Genomic DNA, 20780 nt, shown 5'->3' on the forward strand with positions numbered 1-20780 from the left:
ACACACACACACACACCGTCCCCACACTTTAGCTGCCGTCAACCTCACACAAGATACAGTTATGACACACACACACACACACACACACACACACACACACACACACACACACACACACACTTACCCACCTACACTTGAAAAAAACTCTTACAGTCCTCTGGCATTCAAAAGCCCGTCACGCTTATACACACAGGCATGACTTTCACATATTCACAAGCACACAGACACACACACAAACACACTGTTTTCACTCGACTCCTTTAAGTATTCATTCAAGCAGCAGGACCCCAGCATCTGTGTGCGTGTTATATGGTCATCATCGTTATGCTGTGCCTGACGGTGACAATTACTGTCTGTCACTCTTGATGTCTGAATCAGTATTGCAGCCGCCCATCCACCTCAGAGATCCTCCCAGGAGTCCACCTAGGAACATTCGTCTAAGTCTTAGTCTCTTACAGGAGAAAACCTTTGAAAATGAGGAGAGGGGAAAAAAAGGACATTTAGAGGTAATGTGAACACCGTGTTTGGAAATTTGGGAGATCCTCGAGTTTTATTTGGCCACTGACCAATTCCTTGTTCTATTCTAAGGATCACATACTCCTCGGCACTTACTTTCCCATCAGTTAGCGGTAATTACCTTCCTCCCTTCTGTTTTTTTATCTACATTTTTCTTTTCCTTTTGTTCGTCGCATCCACGGTGCTACCTCGTCTTCTCCATTACCTCCTCCCCCCTTCGCCTCCTACCCTCGCACGTTTCCTGTTGGAGGTTGAGCAATAAAACAGCCGCGAGCAACAAGCCCTTACTTTAACTGTCTCCTTGTTTTGGTTCTTGTTCTTTATCTCCTTGTTATCTTATTCCTGTGTTTGTCACCTGAGAGATGTTGTTGAAGGTGTGGGTCGTCGGGTACACATGATGATTTTGAAGTCGCTTTATTATCATGTTATTTTTTAGTAAATAATTTGTTGCAGGATTTTGTCTCCAAGCTCCACTGTATGAATCTTTAGCTCAGGTAATAGTAAACTTCAAGTCATTTTATTTTTTAGTAATTTATAAATAAATACTTTTTAGGGACATTAAATTCTCACCAGTCATTAAGTTGATTTAAATTATAAACAATGTTTCAGTGACAGAAAATGAAGAAATAAAATCCAAATACATTATACGGGCATTATTTTGTTTTTTTTAGTAAGATAAGCAAAAGGAAAAATTAAGAAAAAAGATCAAGAGTGAGAAACAATATATGTACAGTATGTTGTGTTGTCAATAGTAAGAGAAACAATTGAAACCCTGCAATTGTGTGTAAATGAAGCAGAAAGTCAGATCAGCAATTTGGGATTTAGTCACAATTTTCGTGATGCTTATGGCAGCAGGGTCTACCATTAGAGCGGGCACGTTCGTGCCCTTGTGAGAGTTTGAACGCTCGTGACAGCGTACAGCGAATGAGTGTGTGCCAAGTCCGTAGACTTGCATTGTTAATTAGGGTGCGCCAAGTCCTTAGACTTGCATCATTTTCCATCGTAAATATAATGGTTAATTAATGCCTTCCTAAAGAAACCATCGACTTGGGACCAGGTTTGTTCCACTCTACGAATTTTTTGCGAGTTTTCCACCAAGTTTGATGAAAAACGATTGTGCCGTTTCGGCTGCCCAGAACAGACACACACACAAACAGACACATGGCTAGTCCTATAGTACATTAGATTGTGCCTCCAATATCTTCCCAGGCGGTAGTACCTTCCTGATTGGTAGCTGCCTACTACCTAATACCTGTTGATGTAAAAAATTAAGTAAATAGAATAAGATAAATAAATCAAATAAACACATACACACACACACACACACACACACACACACACACACACACACACACACAATATATAATAAATAATGGATGCCCCTCGTGTAATGAGGATGGCCGGTTCAAGGGCCACCTAGGCGTGAATTTGTCTAAGGTGTAGAAGCTGTCGCCAACACAACAACCACACCCTAAGTTAACAAGTTGCATGACCCAGTGTCAAGGAATAGTCCAAGAAGATCGGACAACTCGCCAACTGCACTGGCTAACCATTATCCCGGAACACGATCCGTAAATCGATTAACATCCAGGTTCCCAATTACTGCTAGGTGGACAGGGGCAAATGGAATAAAGAAACTTGCTCATAATTTCACCCTGCCCGACCCTGCCAGGGGATCGAACCCGGGTCCGCTCGCTTGAGATGCGAGCATGCTGACCATTACACCACAGGTAAACACACACACACACACACACCTCAACAGCCAATGGGAACCTCGTTGACGAGTCTCCCAGCCGCCGCTCGTGTCACTTAACGTGTGCTGTCTATTCAGAGATGTAGAAGGTAAATACCCGGAGGAGGTGGGGTAGGGGGTAACCCTCTGTCACCCTCACTTGTTACCTACTACCTGTCGACCTCACTAGCTGCTTGTAACTTGTTCCTAGAGGAGTCCTTTACCCCCTGATAACTCCATCTTGTTATCTGCTACTTGGGTTTTACGGATAAGGTGGCGTCGTTTTCTGCCTGTAACTTTTCGTTCAAGAGTCAGTTTACGGCCCTGCGAGTGGTTCAAGAAGAAAGGAAATAAGAATGAGAAGGACGAGAAGATGGATAAATTCAAGATACGATACAGAAAGACAAAGAAGACCGAGATCATGAGAAGTGTAAAGACAGAGAAGAGACAAACTTTAGCCAATTTTTACCCATCTTTTGTTATACCTTTATCATTTGTTATGATGATGAGGGAGGGTAAGGCTACAGGGAGGCTTAATACTGAAGTAATTATGGCTATTGAATACAACTCTCCATTTTGGTAAGCAAAAATAATGACTCGCCTCAAGATTATGGTCCAAGTTCTTCATGTGTCATTAAGGAGAATCTTACAAGAAAACATAAAAACGAAAACTCAACCTTAAGAAATTAAGAAAAAGATGACGTGACCTGTTAACTAAGATGCAACTTTTTATATATAACAATTATGATATCGAGTCTTTGTCAACACAACACAACACAACACATCGAGTGAGGTCAACCGCGGAGATTTACATTTAGGGATGAATATACAGAATCTAAGAGACAATATCCAAAGAATTTTCTGAAACTCATTAAAGAAGTTACCTCACGTTACTATACAGTCGCTCCAGACATGATCAAGGAAGTTGCCAGAGATCAGTCTAAACATTCTGTTTATCATTTATACAATATATTAAACATCAAGCCAAGGAGGTTCCCTGCTTGTATTTATACAACACTTCTATCCATCCAGACAGCGCTGAGAATTAATTTTATTTCCTCTGTTAACTAAATGTATAATTTCAGACATAAAGACAGATCCAGACATAGACTACAGACAGCTGCCGGCGTCACAGTAACCACCAGACAGACCGCAATATCTTCCCCTGATGAATATATGATCTCCACTGTATATGCAGGCGACGTTTCCTTTTAACTAAGCTGGAGTATTTTGTTAGGCTTTACTACACGCGCGAGACTCGTCGTGTTGGTCTCGCTGGACGCTGGGCCGTGAGAGGGAGAGTAACTGTCACCAACAATTACATCTTCTGGACACGACTCAATAAACTGAATATTAAACTCGCTTTATGGGGAATATATCTTGGGAAATATAACGTGCTTGAGCTGCCTCTGGAATATCTAACCAACTTCGGGTCCTGAGTCTTATCTGTGGGTTCAGTTGTAAAGTCAGATAGATAGTGACGTTAATGAAGAAGCTATATGGAAGTGATGGCAAAATGTTGCTCGTGTGTCCGCGTGTGACAATAGGAAGATAAAAGGTTATGAGAGGGATTGTGTTCTGATTACCTGCCTGGCTATATGTCCTTGGTATCTTCTGGCATTAGTTACGATGACTATGGGAAAGAGTTTGATGCTATTGTGGTCTGCTTTAGTATACAATTACGTGGCAGCATAAAAACTAAAAAAAAAAAAGATCTTTGAATTGTCGTTTACAGCTATTTTGTTTATAATTATTCTCTCTCTCTCTCTCTCTCTCTCTCTCTCTCTCTCTCTCTCTCTCTCTCTCTAATACAAAGTTACTAAATTATTACCGGAAAGATGCCTCAAACTCGGTCTTAATTCTGTTCGAGAGACTGAGAGACATAAGGAGGAGGAAATGCAGGAAAAAGGAGGGAAAGAGGACAGGAATGGGGGAGTATTGGAGGGAAGAAAGAGAGGAATAGGAGAGAATGATGGAATGAGGTGAGAAAAAGAGGAATAGGGGAAACTGAGACGAAAGTAAGAGGAGTAGGAAAAGGAGGAGGTGGGTAATTTGGGAGAGGGAAGGAAGAGCGCTGAAACGAAGGAGAAAAATGGATGGGAGGAGGAGGAGGAGGGAGAGGCCGGATAGTGAGGTGAGAGCTCTGAGTTAGGCAGTAGGGAGGGAAGATGAGGGGTGGGAACAGCTGACAGGAGGCGGATCGTGAAATCTTAGGCAAAACAAAAGATTAAGATGGGGAGGAACACCATAAATCTGGCTTTTTCTCCACTCCTGATTATCTCCCGTAAAGAGATCTATCATGTATTTTTTATTCCTGTTCTCTTTCATCATCTCCATCTTTCTCTTCTCTTAGTTCACATATTTTATTTTGATCTCTTTCTCTCTCTTTTGATTCATATCTATTCTCATTTTTTCTCTCTCTCTCTCTCTCTCTCTCTCTCTCTCTCTCTCTCTCTCTCTCTCTCTCCACATGGATGAGTTGTTGCCGTTTACTAAGGCTAATTTCTCGTCGTGTGAAATATTCAGGATCCAGATTCTAAAACATTCGTATGATAACTATTTACCTTCCTAATAATAAGTGAACAGCTGTAGTTCCTCCTCTCCCCCCTTCTCTTCTTCTTCCTCCTCCTCTTACTCTTACTCTTACTCTTACTCTTCCTCCTCCTCATCCTCCTCCTCCTCCCCCTCCTCCTCTTCCTCTTTCCCTCCTCCTCTTCCTCCTTGAACCAGAGGTAAACACTACACTACTCGCCATATTTTATAGAGAGTCAGGAGGAATTGTTGTTCTCAGGACTGGGTTGAAGGTCGACTGAAAGTGTCTGGTACAAGGAAGAGTCAACGAGAAGTACATAGGTTTCCATCGGTTTATATTGTGATGGGGAAGGAAGGAAGGAAGGAAGGAAGGAAGGAAGGAAGGAAGGATATAGAGAGAAACAAAAAGAGAGTCAGGAGGAGAATACAATGATTATAAAAAAGGAGGAGAAATAACGAAAGAGAGAGAGAGAGAGAGAGAGAGAGAGAGAAGGAAGGAAAATATAATAAAATGCTAGTCAATACATCATTTTTGTTTCAGTATGTCCGCCTGGACGAACACCGTCACCAACAACCCCAGTTATACATTCAGGCAAAATCGAAAATAAAAATGGATGATTCACTTAAAGCTACAAATAAATGTAAAAAAAAAAAAGGGACGTAGTTAATCCGATTTTCAGCAACATAGACTAAAAGCCTGTTCTAAATTAAGTAGTGAATGAGATAGCGGGTTTAAAGAGCTGTGGAAATATAACTGAAAGCGTGGGATTGATAGTGGGAACGATACATTTATTAGGAGGAAATTAAACTATATGTAAGTAAGGTAAAGTGGAGAAAAATAGACAAATAGACTGGCACACATAAACGGAGAAAGAGTGAAAGGTAAGAAGTTAGGAGGCAGACTGCAGGAAGAGCACGAGAGAGAGAGAGAGAGAGAGAGAGAGAGAGAGAGAGAGAGAGAGAGAGAGAGAGAGAGAGAGAGAGAGAGATGAAGGCAGAAGTGCTCGTAGATTGTGACAAAGATCTCTAATGAGAATATTATTAACACATGGAAGTCTCAGTGTTATAGAGCGTCATTATACCAAGGCGCCTCATTAGCCTGATGAAGTAGACGCAGACTCTACTCTGATTATTAAAGTTACTCATAACCATAATGTGTAATATATATATAAATACTCTCCTCTCAGCCCTCAGCTTGGCGAGCTTAACTAGCAAGCTCTACATCACCTGAATTCCAGCAGAAATGTTTCTGCCCGGTTCATGCTTTCAACTATTCTCATTACGTAATTTTGATTCCCGCTACAGCTCAGGGTACACCTCCTGTTGGTGGGGTCCACTGACGGAACGTTCATGGCTCTCACCACCGGCCAAACACCACATTTGCAAGATATCGTTTAATTTCATTAATTCTTGATGAAACGTTAAGCAGTGAGGGTCGTGAGTGAGAGCCGCTGTGACAACGAAGGTTCTCATTCCCGTAAACGTGCATGACTGCCGCTGCTCCCACACCTTCGTCACTAATGCAGGGGCCACCTTAATGCAGGAACCCTCTGACGCAGCTGTTAACTCTCTACATCTGTTACAGCGGTTAAAACCTTCACAAGATTTACAGTCGTGGAGGCGAAAATATACTCCTTCATCATCTTCCTCAGCCAATATCTGGTGTGATAGAGACGCGGGTTACTACCACACACACACACACACTATCCTGCACACAGCACCAACAGTATACCTGACGACAAACACAATAACAGAATATCGTTCCTTCACTCGCCCGGCACATAAATAACAGTTCAGATAATCTTACATTCTGTTTATGTATTTCCCACTGCAGGATATACTAAACTGCTGATGATCACACTTTATGAAGATTTAGCATGACTCTAGCTGAAGGACGAGGGAACGGCTTATTAGGGACGCACTCTTTACTTAATGGAGAATGGCAAAACACTGCATGGATTAGATACGTGTGTGTGTGTGTGTGTGTGTGTGTGTGTGTGTGTGTGTGTGTGTGTGTGTGTGTGTGTGTGTGTGTGTGTGTTTGTGTGAGCTAATAAATATAGGAAAGTGTCAGAGAAAAGTAGAATGGTGGTAAACTAAATCATTGCAGCACGAAGGGTGAGCAAGACTTAGTGAAAACCCCCCATTAGTCAGTTGAGGAGAAGTGCTCATTAGCCAGGCTGAACGAAGCCAAATCCTAGAGTTTAAATATATATCCATAAGAGTATTAGAGGACAAGTTTACGTTTATAACCTGGAATATAGTAGAAAAAATTGGAGTGCCTTTGAAAATAAACTCAAATAGAAAATATAAATTTTGACGGAAGACTTTTAAGGAAGGAATATATTAAACGGGAATAATGTCTTAGAACCGAATGTATAATGGAGAATAATAATAATATAACAGAAGTAATTTTATATGGATACAAATAATGACCAGACAAATGAAGAAGAGATTGACCGGACTGTTTTTTACCGAATCCTTCTACTCCTGCTCCTCTTCTTCCTCCTAATATCAATCACTGCTCCTTCTCCTCCCAGCTCCTATAATCTTTTCTCCTCCTCCTCTCTGCTGCGCCTCCTTTCCTCCTCTCTGCTGCGCCTCCTTTCCTCCTGTCTGCTGCGCCTCCTTTCCTCCTCTCTGCTGCGCCTCCCCCTCTCAACATTCTACACCTCTCCTCTACCTCTCGACCTCCTTACTATCTGAGTTACCTGCCATTTGCCTGATAATGTCGACCTACAGCTCCAGTGAGTGAGTTATGGTGGGCGAGAGAGGAGAGCAGAGGGGGCGAGGAGGAGGGCAGGCGAGGAGGAGAGGAGGCGGAGGCGAGGAGAGCGGGAGAGGCGGGTGAGGGAGGAGGGGGAGGCGAGGGAGGAGGGCGAGGAGGGGGAGGAGGCGGGCGGGGAGGAGGGCAGTGAGGGGAGGAGAGGGCGAGGAGGAGAGGCGGGCCGGGGAGGAGAGGCGGGTGAGGCGGGCGAGGAGGAGAGGTGGGTGAGGAGGGAGGAGGCGGGCGAGGGAGGAGAGGCAGGGGGAGGGAGGAAGGCGGGCTGGGCAGGAGAGGCAGGTGAGAGGGAGGAGGAGGCGGGCGAGGGAGGAAAGGCGGGCGAGTAGGAGAGGCGGGCGAGGGAGGAGAGGCGGGCGAGGGAGGAGAGGCGAGCGAGGTAGGAGAGCCGGACGAGGGAGGAGGAGTAATTTCAACATTGCTTAAGAGGTGTCCTAATGCTCAGACCACCGAGCATCTGCTGACGGCCTAAAGCATAGTTCAGGCATTACCATATGAAGGGTGTGTGTGTGTGTGTGTGTGTGTGTGTGTGTGTGTGTGTGTGTGTTGGGGACGTCTTAAGGAATAGGTGACGAATGGGAGAGACGCGACATCATTTCGTGTTTCGTTTAGTTCTCTCATCTCCCGTAAGTGTGATTCGTCACTCAGAAGTGCCACTAACTTCCCCATGAGTGTGTCTTACCTTCTTACGAATGAGTCTCATCTCTCAAGAATATTTTTCATCTCTCGAGAATATGTCTCATTTTTAAGAGTATTTCACACTCCACGGTTGCTTGGGATTGTATATGTTTCTCACATTTCAATAAACATCATCCTTACCCTTCAAAAGAGCCAAATATCTCAAAAAATCGCTATCATCATACAAAAGTCACTCTCTCTGTCCTATCTCTCAAGAACATTTTCATGCCTCTAAGAAGTCCTCCTTATCTCTCGGGAGTTTTCCTCGGGTCTAGACAGTGTCTCTCATATCTCGGAAATGTGTCTCAATACCGAGCTGAGTCTCACTACCCTCCGCGACGTTTCTCGGTGTCCCTAAGATAGGTCATGACTGCAGCACCAAAAAAAAAAAAATTATCCGGAAACACAAATTCTAATCTTGAAAATAATTTAGATAATAATAATAATAATAGCCGTGTTTAATTAACCCTGAATTAACGACAGGATAATTTTCTAAGACGAGGGATTTTTCTCTTCAATTACTGTCCAAGGAAAGACAACGACCATCTGATAACTTATAATACTAACATCAACACTAGAATATTAGCAAGACCAAACATCAAGCCAACCAGACCTAAACTTAACACTAATGAAACAACAATTGACATGTTTACTATACTAGATACAATTATGTACTTCCTGAGTAGTTTCCCTCGTGTACAGTAGTTAGTCTCTTCTTCCTATATAACTTTTACTTAATTAGTCTGTGTCGTATAGCTAATATATATTACATGCTTTTAATTTTTTTAGTTTTATATATTTCTTTTGGATTTACGATACAGTTTTAGCGATACTTATTGTCTATATTGTATAAAATCGTGTATGTAATGCTTAATAGTCAGAGTTTATTGTGCATAACTTAAGAGCTCAGTATGCGTTTATTGTTGTTAGTATTCAATTAATATTTTTATCTTAATATGTCATTCCCACACCTTGTATGTTGTGAATTTTAGGTCTGTCTGTCTGTCTGTCTGTCTGTCCATATATCAACTAAATTTAGACAAAGAGCGAACAACAATACTAAGAGCTCCAAGTAAACATACCCACCGAATAAATTACTGGACTCAGCAAGGTAAAGCTGGAGTCCATCCGTTTAACTTCGGGAACTAACGCAAAACATTTGGAGCAACATCCGGTGTGGGCCGAGGCTTACGCTGAGCTACTACCCTCCCTACCTCATTCGCTCCCTCCTTCCTTCCCTCCCTGTCCTTTCCATCATCTCTCCCTCCCTTCTTCCTTCCCTCTCTCCCTCCCAACCCACTCTACTTCCAATCTCCATCTTTCATCTTTCCCATTCTCTTTTCCCCCTTCTCTTCCTACCTTTCTCCCTAACTCTCCCCTTCTCTCATTTCTTTCCTTCATCTTCCATTCTCCCATACCATCCCACTTTCCTCCATCTCATTCATATTCCCTCCCTCCCTCCTGAAAAAAATACTCCCACCATAATAAATAAGGATTAGAACGCTAGAATCCCAGACTTATGGAAGAACTTAACCTGTGAGGAAGACCAACCTGAGGAAGACCCACCTGACGAAGCCCCTCCTCCTCCTCCTCCTCCAGGTGTTATTGTTTATTCAGGTAATGTTATGTGTTATTTATAGTAACTTGGTTTTTTATTCGCGTTTTGGGCCATATTTTTGGATTTTATTAGATATCCTGATTATTTTATCCCTCTTTTGTATTTTATTATGATTATTTATATTTTCTCTTTCCTTATATATTTATTATGGCTTGTGTTTTACTTATCGATTTTTCCTGTTTTATTTATTATTGTTTGTTTTATTTATCATTCGCGGACTTCTATATTCTTTTTACATATTATCCTTCTTCCCCTTTATCACTTTCTGGTTTACTTAAGGTTTTATTAAATTTTCCTTGTTCATTTTCCTACTTCGTTTCTTGTTCTTTTATCCTCCTGACGTATAGGAAGGAACACCCCTAAAGTGTGTGTGTGTGTATGTGTGTGTGTGTGTGTGTGTGTGTGTGTGTGTCTGTGTGTGTGTGTGTGTGTGTGGACGTTACTTAGTTTGCCAGAGTCCTCCCCGGGGTCCCATTTTCCCTGTTATAATATATGAGGAACTAAATATCGGCTTGAGGTAAGTGTGTCCGTGTATATTCCATTTTTCCGCCAAGTCTCCTTAGATTGTCGCGTGTATCTTCCCGATCCTCTCTCAACCTTTCACTTTTGTCTCCTTTTACTCATACAAATATTCTCATACCTAAAATCCTCTCAATTTCTTCATTATTTACCATGCGGGTGTTTTCTGATTTCCTTCTTTTTTGCTTTTTTTTCATATAAATATTCCTTATTTTTTTTCTCTGAGTCTGGAGATAACTTTATATACTCCAGTATTTTGTTCATAAAAATGTTCAATAACTTATTAAGTGTTCAAAAGACAACAAAATAAAGGAATTGGTCTCATAATCCCGTCATTTCTACACGTAATATAAAATCCAACCCAAGACAGCCTCACCAGATAGTTTTATCCATTAGAAAAAATCCCAGAAGATCAAGATTCTTTTGGTTTATATTTTTGGATTAAGGTGTTTGAAGAAAAGATATCAGTTAAGTACACATACACTGTATGTCTGTCTATCCTTACATGGACGTAGATAATAAACTTTACATGTGATCAGAGATAGAACAAATTAGTAATACTGTAAAGATATAATCTCTCCTTTACTGCACCTTCCCCCATACAGAGCGAGCCTTGTACCTCACGTTGATTGCCGAAGTTAGCCTCATATCTGCCTCAAACGGGACCCCAGGAATAGTGCCTCCCATGACCTCCTGCTCTGGAATCACAATCAGCAAGGTCGTAATTCCCGATTCCCCAATTCCCGGCGGCTACAATTCTGGCGAGGCACAATACCCGACGGCACAGTTCTTAATGGCAGTATTCCCTGAGGCATAGTTGTGTGTGAGTGTGTGTCGGGGAGGGGGAGGGGAAGGGGAGAAACGCACCCCTCCAGCCACACACTCCACCAAAAGTTGGGAATTCATGAGCGGAGGATAGCCAGCTCGTTATTGAAATTCTTGTCTTCTCTCTCACTCATACGTATATCATCTCTCTTTTAACTTTTCCCCCTCCCTTCCTCTACATACCGCCATTTCATCCCTCATGTGCATTCTTCTCTCTATTCAGCCCCTCGAAAATACCTGCAAGCATTCTGGATTTCAGGGATTTTTCATAACTTGATGCTTTCAGGGAAATTTCTCTGAATTATGCCCAAAGGGAGAATATTTATTTGGGGAGAAATACACATAAAAACTGTTACATTCATGAAATATATCCCTGTTACACGTATGAATATTTTTCCAAGTATTCGCTATATATTTCATTGAAGTCACAGGAATGATTATGCAAATTTTAAGTCTTATTTATGGTCAATGTTTTTTTTATCACTCAGGAGAATTGAATAACCTGGGAAAAATTACCTGTTGAGGGTTAAAAATTTCCCTAAACGCTATTAAAAACATTCCCCATTCACATCAGAGACATTTTCCCACCACGTCATAGGTATTTCCCTACCACGACCCACTACACTACACTACACTACACTAGTCTACAATACACTTATTCTCGACGAAATCACAAATATTCCCCATAACCACAACATATATTCAGTCACCACAAGAAAATCTTCTCATCATATCCACAAAGATCCCCACATCAAACAAAAATTCCCCACCTCAAATAAATATTCCCCACCTCACCACCACCTCCCTCGCCACCACCAATGGCCGCGCTGGGTGAGTCGCAGGAGCATAAATTCATTTCACGATTTATTGTTGCTACCGGAATACCTTATGGCGGGATATTTCACCCAGATGGTTTATTGGCCCAAGGAAACAAATACCCGAAACAAATACTTGAATAATTTTCTCCTGAATCGTTTGGTCTGGGAAGGAAATATTCTCAGGGAATATTTTCCTCTTGATTTCCTCAGTTTCTAGGGAATATTCTTAGTTTGACTTCATCAGTTTCATAACGATATCATTACCTGTCTGTCTGTCTATCTGTCTGCCTATCTGTCTGTCTGTCTGTCTGCCCAGCATCTTTTTCCTCATTTATCTCAGATGGAAGAGAAGGTACAGTAAACACATCGGAGGGAAGTGAGAAAGACTGGAGTAAAACAAGTATAGTTAGAGAGAGGAAAGAGTAAAGACAAAACAGTAAGAATATCCTAACATATTTATCGGTTTGATTTGCTTCAAAATTTTATCGGTTCCATATCAGGTGGTTTTCAGTTCTAATAGGCCCCGGTTTTAAAACAACAGTACCTAACCATTCAGACTAGGGCCCATTAGGATAGTCCCAATCTTAATGTTTTGGACTGGGACCCACTACTTTTAATCACCATTTTCCTCTACTCAAAGACCATTAAGGACTAAAATTATAACAAATTATTATAATGGAAATCCTAATTCACTTGTGTAGAAAAGAATGAAGCCTCGAGAATATTTCCAGCGATTCTCCGTATAATCATTAGCAATTTATGAGCCGAACTTTGATACCGTAGTTTTTATCAATAATAGTTTCTTGGGATATTAGTGTTTTTAAGGTTATATTAACACTTCGCTTTATCCCCAATAGAGATCGTGAAAAAATTATAAAAAGAACTTGAAGAGGAAGAAGAGGAAAGAGAAGAAGAATGAGAAGAATAGAGGTTCGGTTGAGATACCAGTCACACAAATTCTTATAAAAGCCTAAGTCACTACAATACGAACCAATTTAGTGAAGATGGTGATTTTTTTTTTACAAATGTAAAAGAAGTGAAAAGGAAAGAAATTACAGTAAGTATAAACTTGCTAGTGAAAGGAATCAGTTTTTGGTCTCTAATACAAAGTCAAAACCCAAGGATTTCGCACACACACACACACACACACACACACACACACACACACACACACACACACACACACACACGGCTGACCTCTGACCCCCGTGATCCAAGTGAACTCCACAACGTCACCAATGGAATTTAAACAGAATTCCCGTCACTTATATGTAGTCGCGAGAAGGTGTTTGTACGTATATTAATGTGCAAACTCCCCTGATATACGGTTATTGTGGCTGTAGAGTGGAGCAATATATACCTGGAGTCAGATATACCAGGAGACAGTTATACACACTCCTCCATGAACGTGGTATGTATGCCGTGTGTGATCTAGACTATGAGAGGCATTAATGGGTCGTCTCGATGTCGGCGCTTCTGTAGGTGATGTTCAAGACTAGTGTGCTCGTGACGTGATATAATGTCCTTTTACTGTAATATCTTTTAGAATTACTGATTTCTTCGGTAATATTCGTAAAATGAAATACTCTTCTCTGTGTATAGACCAAGATAAAAGAAGTGAAATATTTACACAGAAATATAATACCAGCAGAGTATTGCACGTTCAAGGAGGCCAATAGATATCGCTACCAATAAAGCCAAGACCTGGAGTTGATATTGCCTCTTGACCCCCCTACCCTCTCTCTCTCTCTCTCTCTCTCTCTCTCTCTCTCTCTCTCTCTCTCTCTCTCTCTCTCTCGCTGCCTCATCCTCAAGACCAGGAGGGTGATGATGCTTCAACGTTTATGATCCTACGACAGATATAATGGAGTTTGCATAGTTTGTCAGATACAGGCGTCTATAGGCTATCCAGTGGTCAGCTACCGTGTGTCTGCATCATGAATGGACTCATGTGTACAAGGTCTGAATGAACTAGAAACCGAATGTAATTATGAATTCGGATTTTTTCAGATTTATATTAGATGAAATACTCTCCAGATTTGAAAATAAAGTTAGAACGATTAACACTTCTTCTTTCATTTAGAATATAAATGATAGAATATAAACTTATGTTAATGAAGTGTACAAGGGGAAAATTCATATGTTTGGTTCATTTATCTCTTTTCTTCACTCAGAGGCTTGGGAGAGACAGAGAGCAATTATATTTAGTTCCTTTAAATTGAATACTACTTATGCAATTATTAGATAGAGCATTATAATTTACTGAGATTTACCAATAACCTGACTGTCAATATGTATATTTCATCAACAAGATACTTAATGATGAAGTTATAAACCTTAATCTATAAAGGTTTAAATGACTTGTCACTTATTACTAAAACTCCATCCTATTAATAAGAATTTTGAGTGGAATTTAATTCACTCAATATTTTACTTAGAGAATGAAAAAATATTAATATGAAGTCGCCAAAATAGGAAAAATAATAGGATATAGTGTGGAACACGCACACACACACACACACACACACACACACACACACACACACACACACACACACACACACACACACACACACACACACACACACACACACACACACACACACACACACACACACACACACACACACATACACACACACACACACACACACACACACACACACACACACACACACACACACACACACACACACACACACACACACACACACACACACACACACACACACACACACACACACACACACACACACACACACACACACACACACACACACACACACACACACATACACACACACACACACACACACACACACACACACACACACACATACACACACACACACACACACACACAACACACACACACACACACACACACACACACGTATAACTTTGGCGAACATATTATCATTCTCTCATATTTATCTCCCTCAGTGCCGACGGAAACTACGAGGTGACTATCATGACGAAGGCTGTGTTACACTACGACGGCAGAGTCACCTGGAAGCCCCCAGCCATATACAAATCCTCCTGTGAGATCGACGTCGAGTTCTTTCCTTTCGACCAGCAGACGTGTTTCATGAAGTTTGGCTCCTGGACTTACGATGGCTACATGGTAAGTCACTCATGGGGGAAGGGTAAGATTCTGGGGGAAAAGAAAGGTTATCCATTGGGGTTTCTCTGGGGGAAAGAGGGGAGCGAGTGTCAAGGGATCTCTCTCTCTCATCACCAACAACCAAAAAATTCGTCTTTAAACAATCCAATCCCACATTCCCCCAAACGACAAAGTGAAAACATCCCTTCGAAACATATCAACAAACTTATAAAACAAAAGACAAATATTTCCTTCACCAAAACATCCTACCAAAAATCTTCACGTGTCCCCAGAAGAATCAAGCATAATTCCCCTTAAGTCTTCCCGACAGGCAATCTGTACATCGGAATTGTTTCTTATGTGTGGGAAGGAGAAAAACGGTGAGAACTTGGGGGTTAAGACGACCCAAGTTGGAGGTGGGTGTTGACAGTAGTGTTAAGTCCTGGCTGCCACCTGCCACAACACTGACAATGTTGGAGAAGTAACAAGAACAGGTAGTCTGAGCCAAATTTTTATTTCCTGATAACACGAGACACTATTCTAATCTATCCTGTTTCACCCAACCTCTTCTAACCTAGTATAATCCAACCCAACCTAATTCAATCCTAACCTAACCTAACTTAACCGAACTTAAACGAGCCTAAAAGTAAACAAACCAACCTAATTTAACTCAACTCAAAAAAATCTATCCTAACCTAGCCTAATCTAATGACCCTTACACTAGTTTCGGTTACGTTAGGTTTAGTTGGGCTGGTTCATGTTATCTGAAAAAGAAACATGATTTCAATTGTCCCGTTCGTTGTTATTTTTGGAACATTAATTCTTGCACATTATAATGATAGAAAACGAATAAGGTTTTCTGGGTAAACTCTTCCATTACTGAACAAAATAAGGTGGAAGACGCTATTGTTACTCTCGTCCTGTATATATTTCAGCAATCGCGTTGATATTAGTAGCAGACGTGATTGAACTAGCATCAGCAGAGATAGTAGTAGCAGCAGTAGCAAAATTATTTGCATAATAGTACTAGCAGCAGCAGTAATATAGGTAGTTATATAGCAGTAGCAGGAAGGTACGGGACCCAGGTATGGTTGGTGACGGCCTCCCTCCACGTCCGCCTCCAGCAAGATCACATTGCCCTGATAACACAGCTAATTTCCGTTTGTGTTTCCGGCAGCGCGTTTTACCGAATACCGGGGTCATGTTCTACCACCGTCGGCACCTGTGACCATCTTTGTCTCTCTCAGTCCAGATGCCGTTTCTTTTCTCCTATCTTTCACAATCGTATTTATTTCTAATGTTTTTTTCTATCACGGTCTCTCGAATACACGTCTTTAATATAAGCAATTGCCCTGAAGCTTCACCTCGAAGGCTGTTATCGTGTGTCATGATGCAAAGAGATATATTTTGGCCGCGAGCCTACGGGCATGTCATATTCTGAAAGCTATTTAGAAAGGTCATTTATAGTGTGCCCGCCCTATCAGGTAACTTATTCACACAATAAACTATAAAGTTAGGCAATTTATAACTGACATATAATAAAGAAGATGGTAAACATACAAGACATTTAGGAAAATTTATGGCTCCCGGTATCAATTGATCGTTGTGTTTCCGTCTAAGTATCCTGGTATTTAGTTGCTGTACCCATTACCAGATGGGCGCCACCAGGGCACTTGGCAAAAGATTCAAAACAGGCAACTGATTGGAAAGAAAGACAAATGAAGTTTAACTTTTGCTGAGTCCTGACACTCGAGGAATGGGCAATTGTCTCAGCTCACCGCGTACCACTGATACAACCTCAGTATACCGCTCGTCGAGAACAACTGCTGTATACTTGAGAAACAAAGAAACAGGGAAAGTGAGACCAAGATATTTTCTCCACGAGTCTACGTCATACACTTATACATGGAACACATTGCACCAAACGCCCAGTTGGTTATAACGTTCTCCAGTATAAATAATAAACCCCGGACAATATATATTGGATGCGTAAGTGTCTTGAAAAAAGGCCATGGTGGGGAGGATCTCTGCTGCAGGAACAGAAGGTGGAGAGTCCCGCGGTGCAGGAGGCCGCTCTCAGCTCTAGGGTAGCAAGGCTCTGGGCCCTGGCTGGTACCCGGCGGTGTTGACGGCTTGCGGGATGGTGATAAGAACAAATTTACACCAGTGGCAAGGCAAGATAATTATTTTTTTCTCTTCATGTAAGACTTATTTTCCACTGGAAAATTTGTTTAACCGGAAGAATTATATATGGGTGTTTGTTGAACATTCACATAAACGTTTTATTTTGGCGAGTTAAGGCTCTAGGAAACTTTTGTTTAGGTCATTAACCTTTTGGTATACGACGCTGACATTCTTAATAACTTAATTGCTCCCCAGTTCTTATTACGCACGTTAGTATGCCCGCCTCTCCTCTAACCATACTGATGGATGTGTTTCGAGCATGAGGGATTTCATATTACAAATGGAATGTAAGACAACCAATGGCCATGTTTCTTCGTCACTCACTGTTATAACACAAGACAAGTCACATTTGCCTCACCTTAGTTACAAGAAAATAAATTTCTCGTGTCATGACAGAGGGTGTTTATTCCGTCAACAGTATTCCGGGAAGCGAAATGAAAATCGTTGCTGTGAGTCGACGTTCCTGGATAGTTTACAGCTTTAAAGTACACCAAGGAAGGGAAAAGCCACCCCTCAAAAAAATAACTTACGTTTTCTTTGGGGGTTGCTTTTATGCCTCGCCTGTCTGAGTAAGCTTTGTTCCGAAAATGGGGTTTTAGCTTACGGCTTTTGTGGCGCCCTAATAGCCTTCTTTTCACTATAAAAGTGAATCCACTGGTAATGCTATCATCATGTAATATCACAATTTATTCCCCTTTGTACCCGGAGCACTGTATAACGCCGAGAGAATTAGGGGGTTGACTCCCTGTACTTGCTCATCCTAGATAAAAGAGATCCTTTGAGGTGTAGCGACGTATACAGCTCACGTATACTGTGTAGTGTTGCTCAAGAGGAATATTTCCATCTCTCAAGAGGAAATAATTTTTCATTCTTAGAAGATGAGTAAAATTCTTCATATTTTAGTACGTAAAAGTACAGACGAGGAAATATTTCACCGCTTGAGACTTGAATAAGCAAAATTTACATAGTTACCAACACGAGCCGCAGTAAACAAGGAAGTGTCGTGACGTCAAAACGGCAGAATCAGTACAATGACCGAATTTCTTCTGTTTAAAAAGTCTTGGAGTCCGATTATCTTTTTAATTGGTTCTACATTAATTACTCGCTAGTTATGATACCCGATCACTTCCAGCACCCACGTCATCACCGTATCAGACATCCTGGTTAGTTACAAAACTTTAATATTAACCAGAAATTAAGAATGTGCGTCTCAGGTTTCCGGGAGAGAAAACGTAACTAATGTAACCGAGTCTTGTCTACCCTCTACCTTCAGTCTCTGTCGGCCTCATGCTGGTGGGGGTGGAGGGGGAGGTGTAGGTGAGTCAAGCTGTCCTTTAAGTCAACATGTTCTTTAAGTCAAGTTGTCCTCTTTGGTCAAGTTGTCCTCTAAGTCAAGTTGTCCTCTTTGGTCAAGTTGTCCTCTAAGTCAAGTTGTCCTCTTTGGTCAAGTTGTCCTGTAGGTCAAGTTGTCCTCAGTCTCCAGCACCCTGTATTTTTGTCAGTCATATTTTTCTCCTTTCTTCTTTGTGTATAAAAGACCTCTGAGTCCATCACTGTTTGTCGTCTCTTATTGGTTGAGATATACACTGTGAGGGAGTGTGGGAGACAACAGCCATTTCTTGGTATTCGAGTGTCTCGGTGTTTGCTTTCTATTATGGTTCGAAGAGACTGAGAAAGAGAAAGAGGAATAGAGAGAGAGAAAAAGAAAGATAAAAGCCATTCTTCGGGATTTGAATCTTTGTATCTGTATTATACGAATAAAGCAAGGAGAGAAAGCAAGTAATATATATATATATATATAGTATAATAGTAAACAATCCGAGTTATTGTGGACAATCTTTCTCACACGACCACAACACACTATACACCTGTCAATAAGTCTTGTTACATGTATTATGAACACATAAAAGAACTGACACCAACACTGTCAGTCTTTTTATAAAGCAGAAGAAAGGGCACAATAACACGGCACACCCTCCCTCTTTATGAAGAGTAATGGGAAGGAAGACACATACACGGTGTGTCTGTACCTAGCGAGGGGTCGTCCTTGAGTCATGATAGCAAGAATGGGAAAATGTAAAATTATGCCGACAAGATATAGCGGAGGGTTCAGCGTGTCTCTATAGTTAACAATGGAATGAGGAAATGAATGGCAGCAAATCCACTCCTTCTTGGAGAGGAACTACTGGAAAAAGTATGGCTCATTGTTGTGGAGAAAAGAACACAACAACACATTTGGTTATGAATGGATGAAGGCAACTAGCGGGGAGGGCATTCCTGCCGTGACGACACCAATAAAGGGAAACATAGCAGCGCCTGCCAGGAGAACCTCGCCCCTGGTGAAGCTGCTGCTGTTCTAACTACTGATGTTTCTTCTGCTGTGCTGTCGTCGCTTTAAGGGGTTAACAAGTGTCATCGGTGGTGGGGTCTTATGTGTGGTGTGGTGGCCCTTAGTGGGCTGCAGTGTTCTTGGTAGTGATAAACAGTGCACAGGTGTTGGTGTGGACACTCAGGTGCTCATGTTATTGTTGTTTTGACGTTAGTGTTCTTGCCATTCAGGATACAAGTAGTATTGCTTTGCATATATATATATATATATATATATATATATATATATATATATATATATATATATATATATATATATATATATATATATATATATATATATATATATATGTTGAATGCTAATAAATACTTTGTTATCTATCGTTGGTGTTCCTAACGACGCCATTGCAACTAAAGTCAAGACACAGATGTTCCTGATGGTGCTATTGATAACACTGTTCGTGGTGCCGGTGTTGTTGACGTACGTGTGTGTGTGTGTGTGTGGGAGGGAGGACGAAGGCACGAGACAAACAGACACAAGAAACAACAAAAACAAAATCATTTATGTGCGGAAGTGATGTAGTTACAACATAAGGCTCTGGAGAGTATGGTAGTACAGTACTGACATCATTTTCAGAATGTAAAATACTCGATCGACATCAACGTCAACACCAGGAAGACTCACATAATTCTGAAAATGTGCGAATGAAGTCTTTCCAACCTCGTGTTGTGTTATCTTGTCTCCCTCCAGGGAAAGACTTTGTTTTTTACCTACCCCTCACTCTCGTAATTTTATCTTCTCTCTCTCTCTCTCTCTCTCTCTCTCTCTCTCTCTCTCTATATATATATATATATATATATATATATATATATATATATATATATATATATATATATATATATATATATATATATATATGTGTGTGTGTGTGTGTGTGTGTTATATTTCACTTACTGCAGCCTTTCGTCCGTCTTCTCTTTATTCCTTAAACGTATATCACACACACACACACACACACACACACACACACACACCATCGTACTCGTAGGTTCAGGTCCTCTCGAGGAGGCTGCAACGACCCGATAGCGGGATCCAGTTGGCATTTTGGCACCCCGGCTCCTCGGCCAACAATATCTGGCCGAAA

The 20780-nt window shown here is 41.2% G+C and overlaps 1 protein-coding gene across 1 annotated transcript in view; it reads left to right on the plus strand.

The window, feature by feature from the left end:
- LOC121865452 (acetylcholine receptor subunit alpha-like 1) overlaps positions 1–20780 on the plus strand; it is a 47100-nt gene that overhangs the window by 18941 nt on the left and 7379 nt on the right. The window contains exon 4 of the mRNA XM_042364895.1: positions 14964–15144. Coding sequence (XP_042220829.1) covers positions 14964–15144 — 181 coding nt within the window. The remainder of the gene's footprint in view (positions 1–14963; positions 15145–20780) is intronic.

Source organism: Homarus americanus, unplaced genomic scaffold (genome assembly GCF_018991925.1).
Source record: "Homarus americanus isolate GMGI-L3 unplaced genomic scaffold, GMGI_Hamer_2.0 scaffold56388, whole genome shotgun sequence".
In the NCBI taxonomy this organism is placed as follows: Eukaryota; Metazoa; Arthropoda; class Malacostraca; order Decapoda; family Nephropidae; genus Homarus; species Homarus americanus.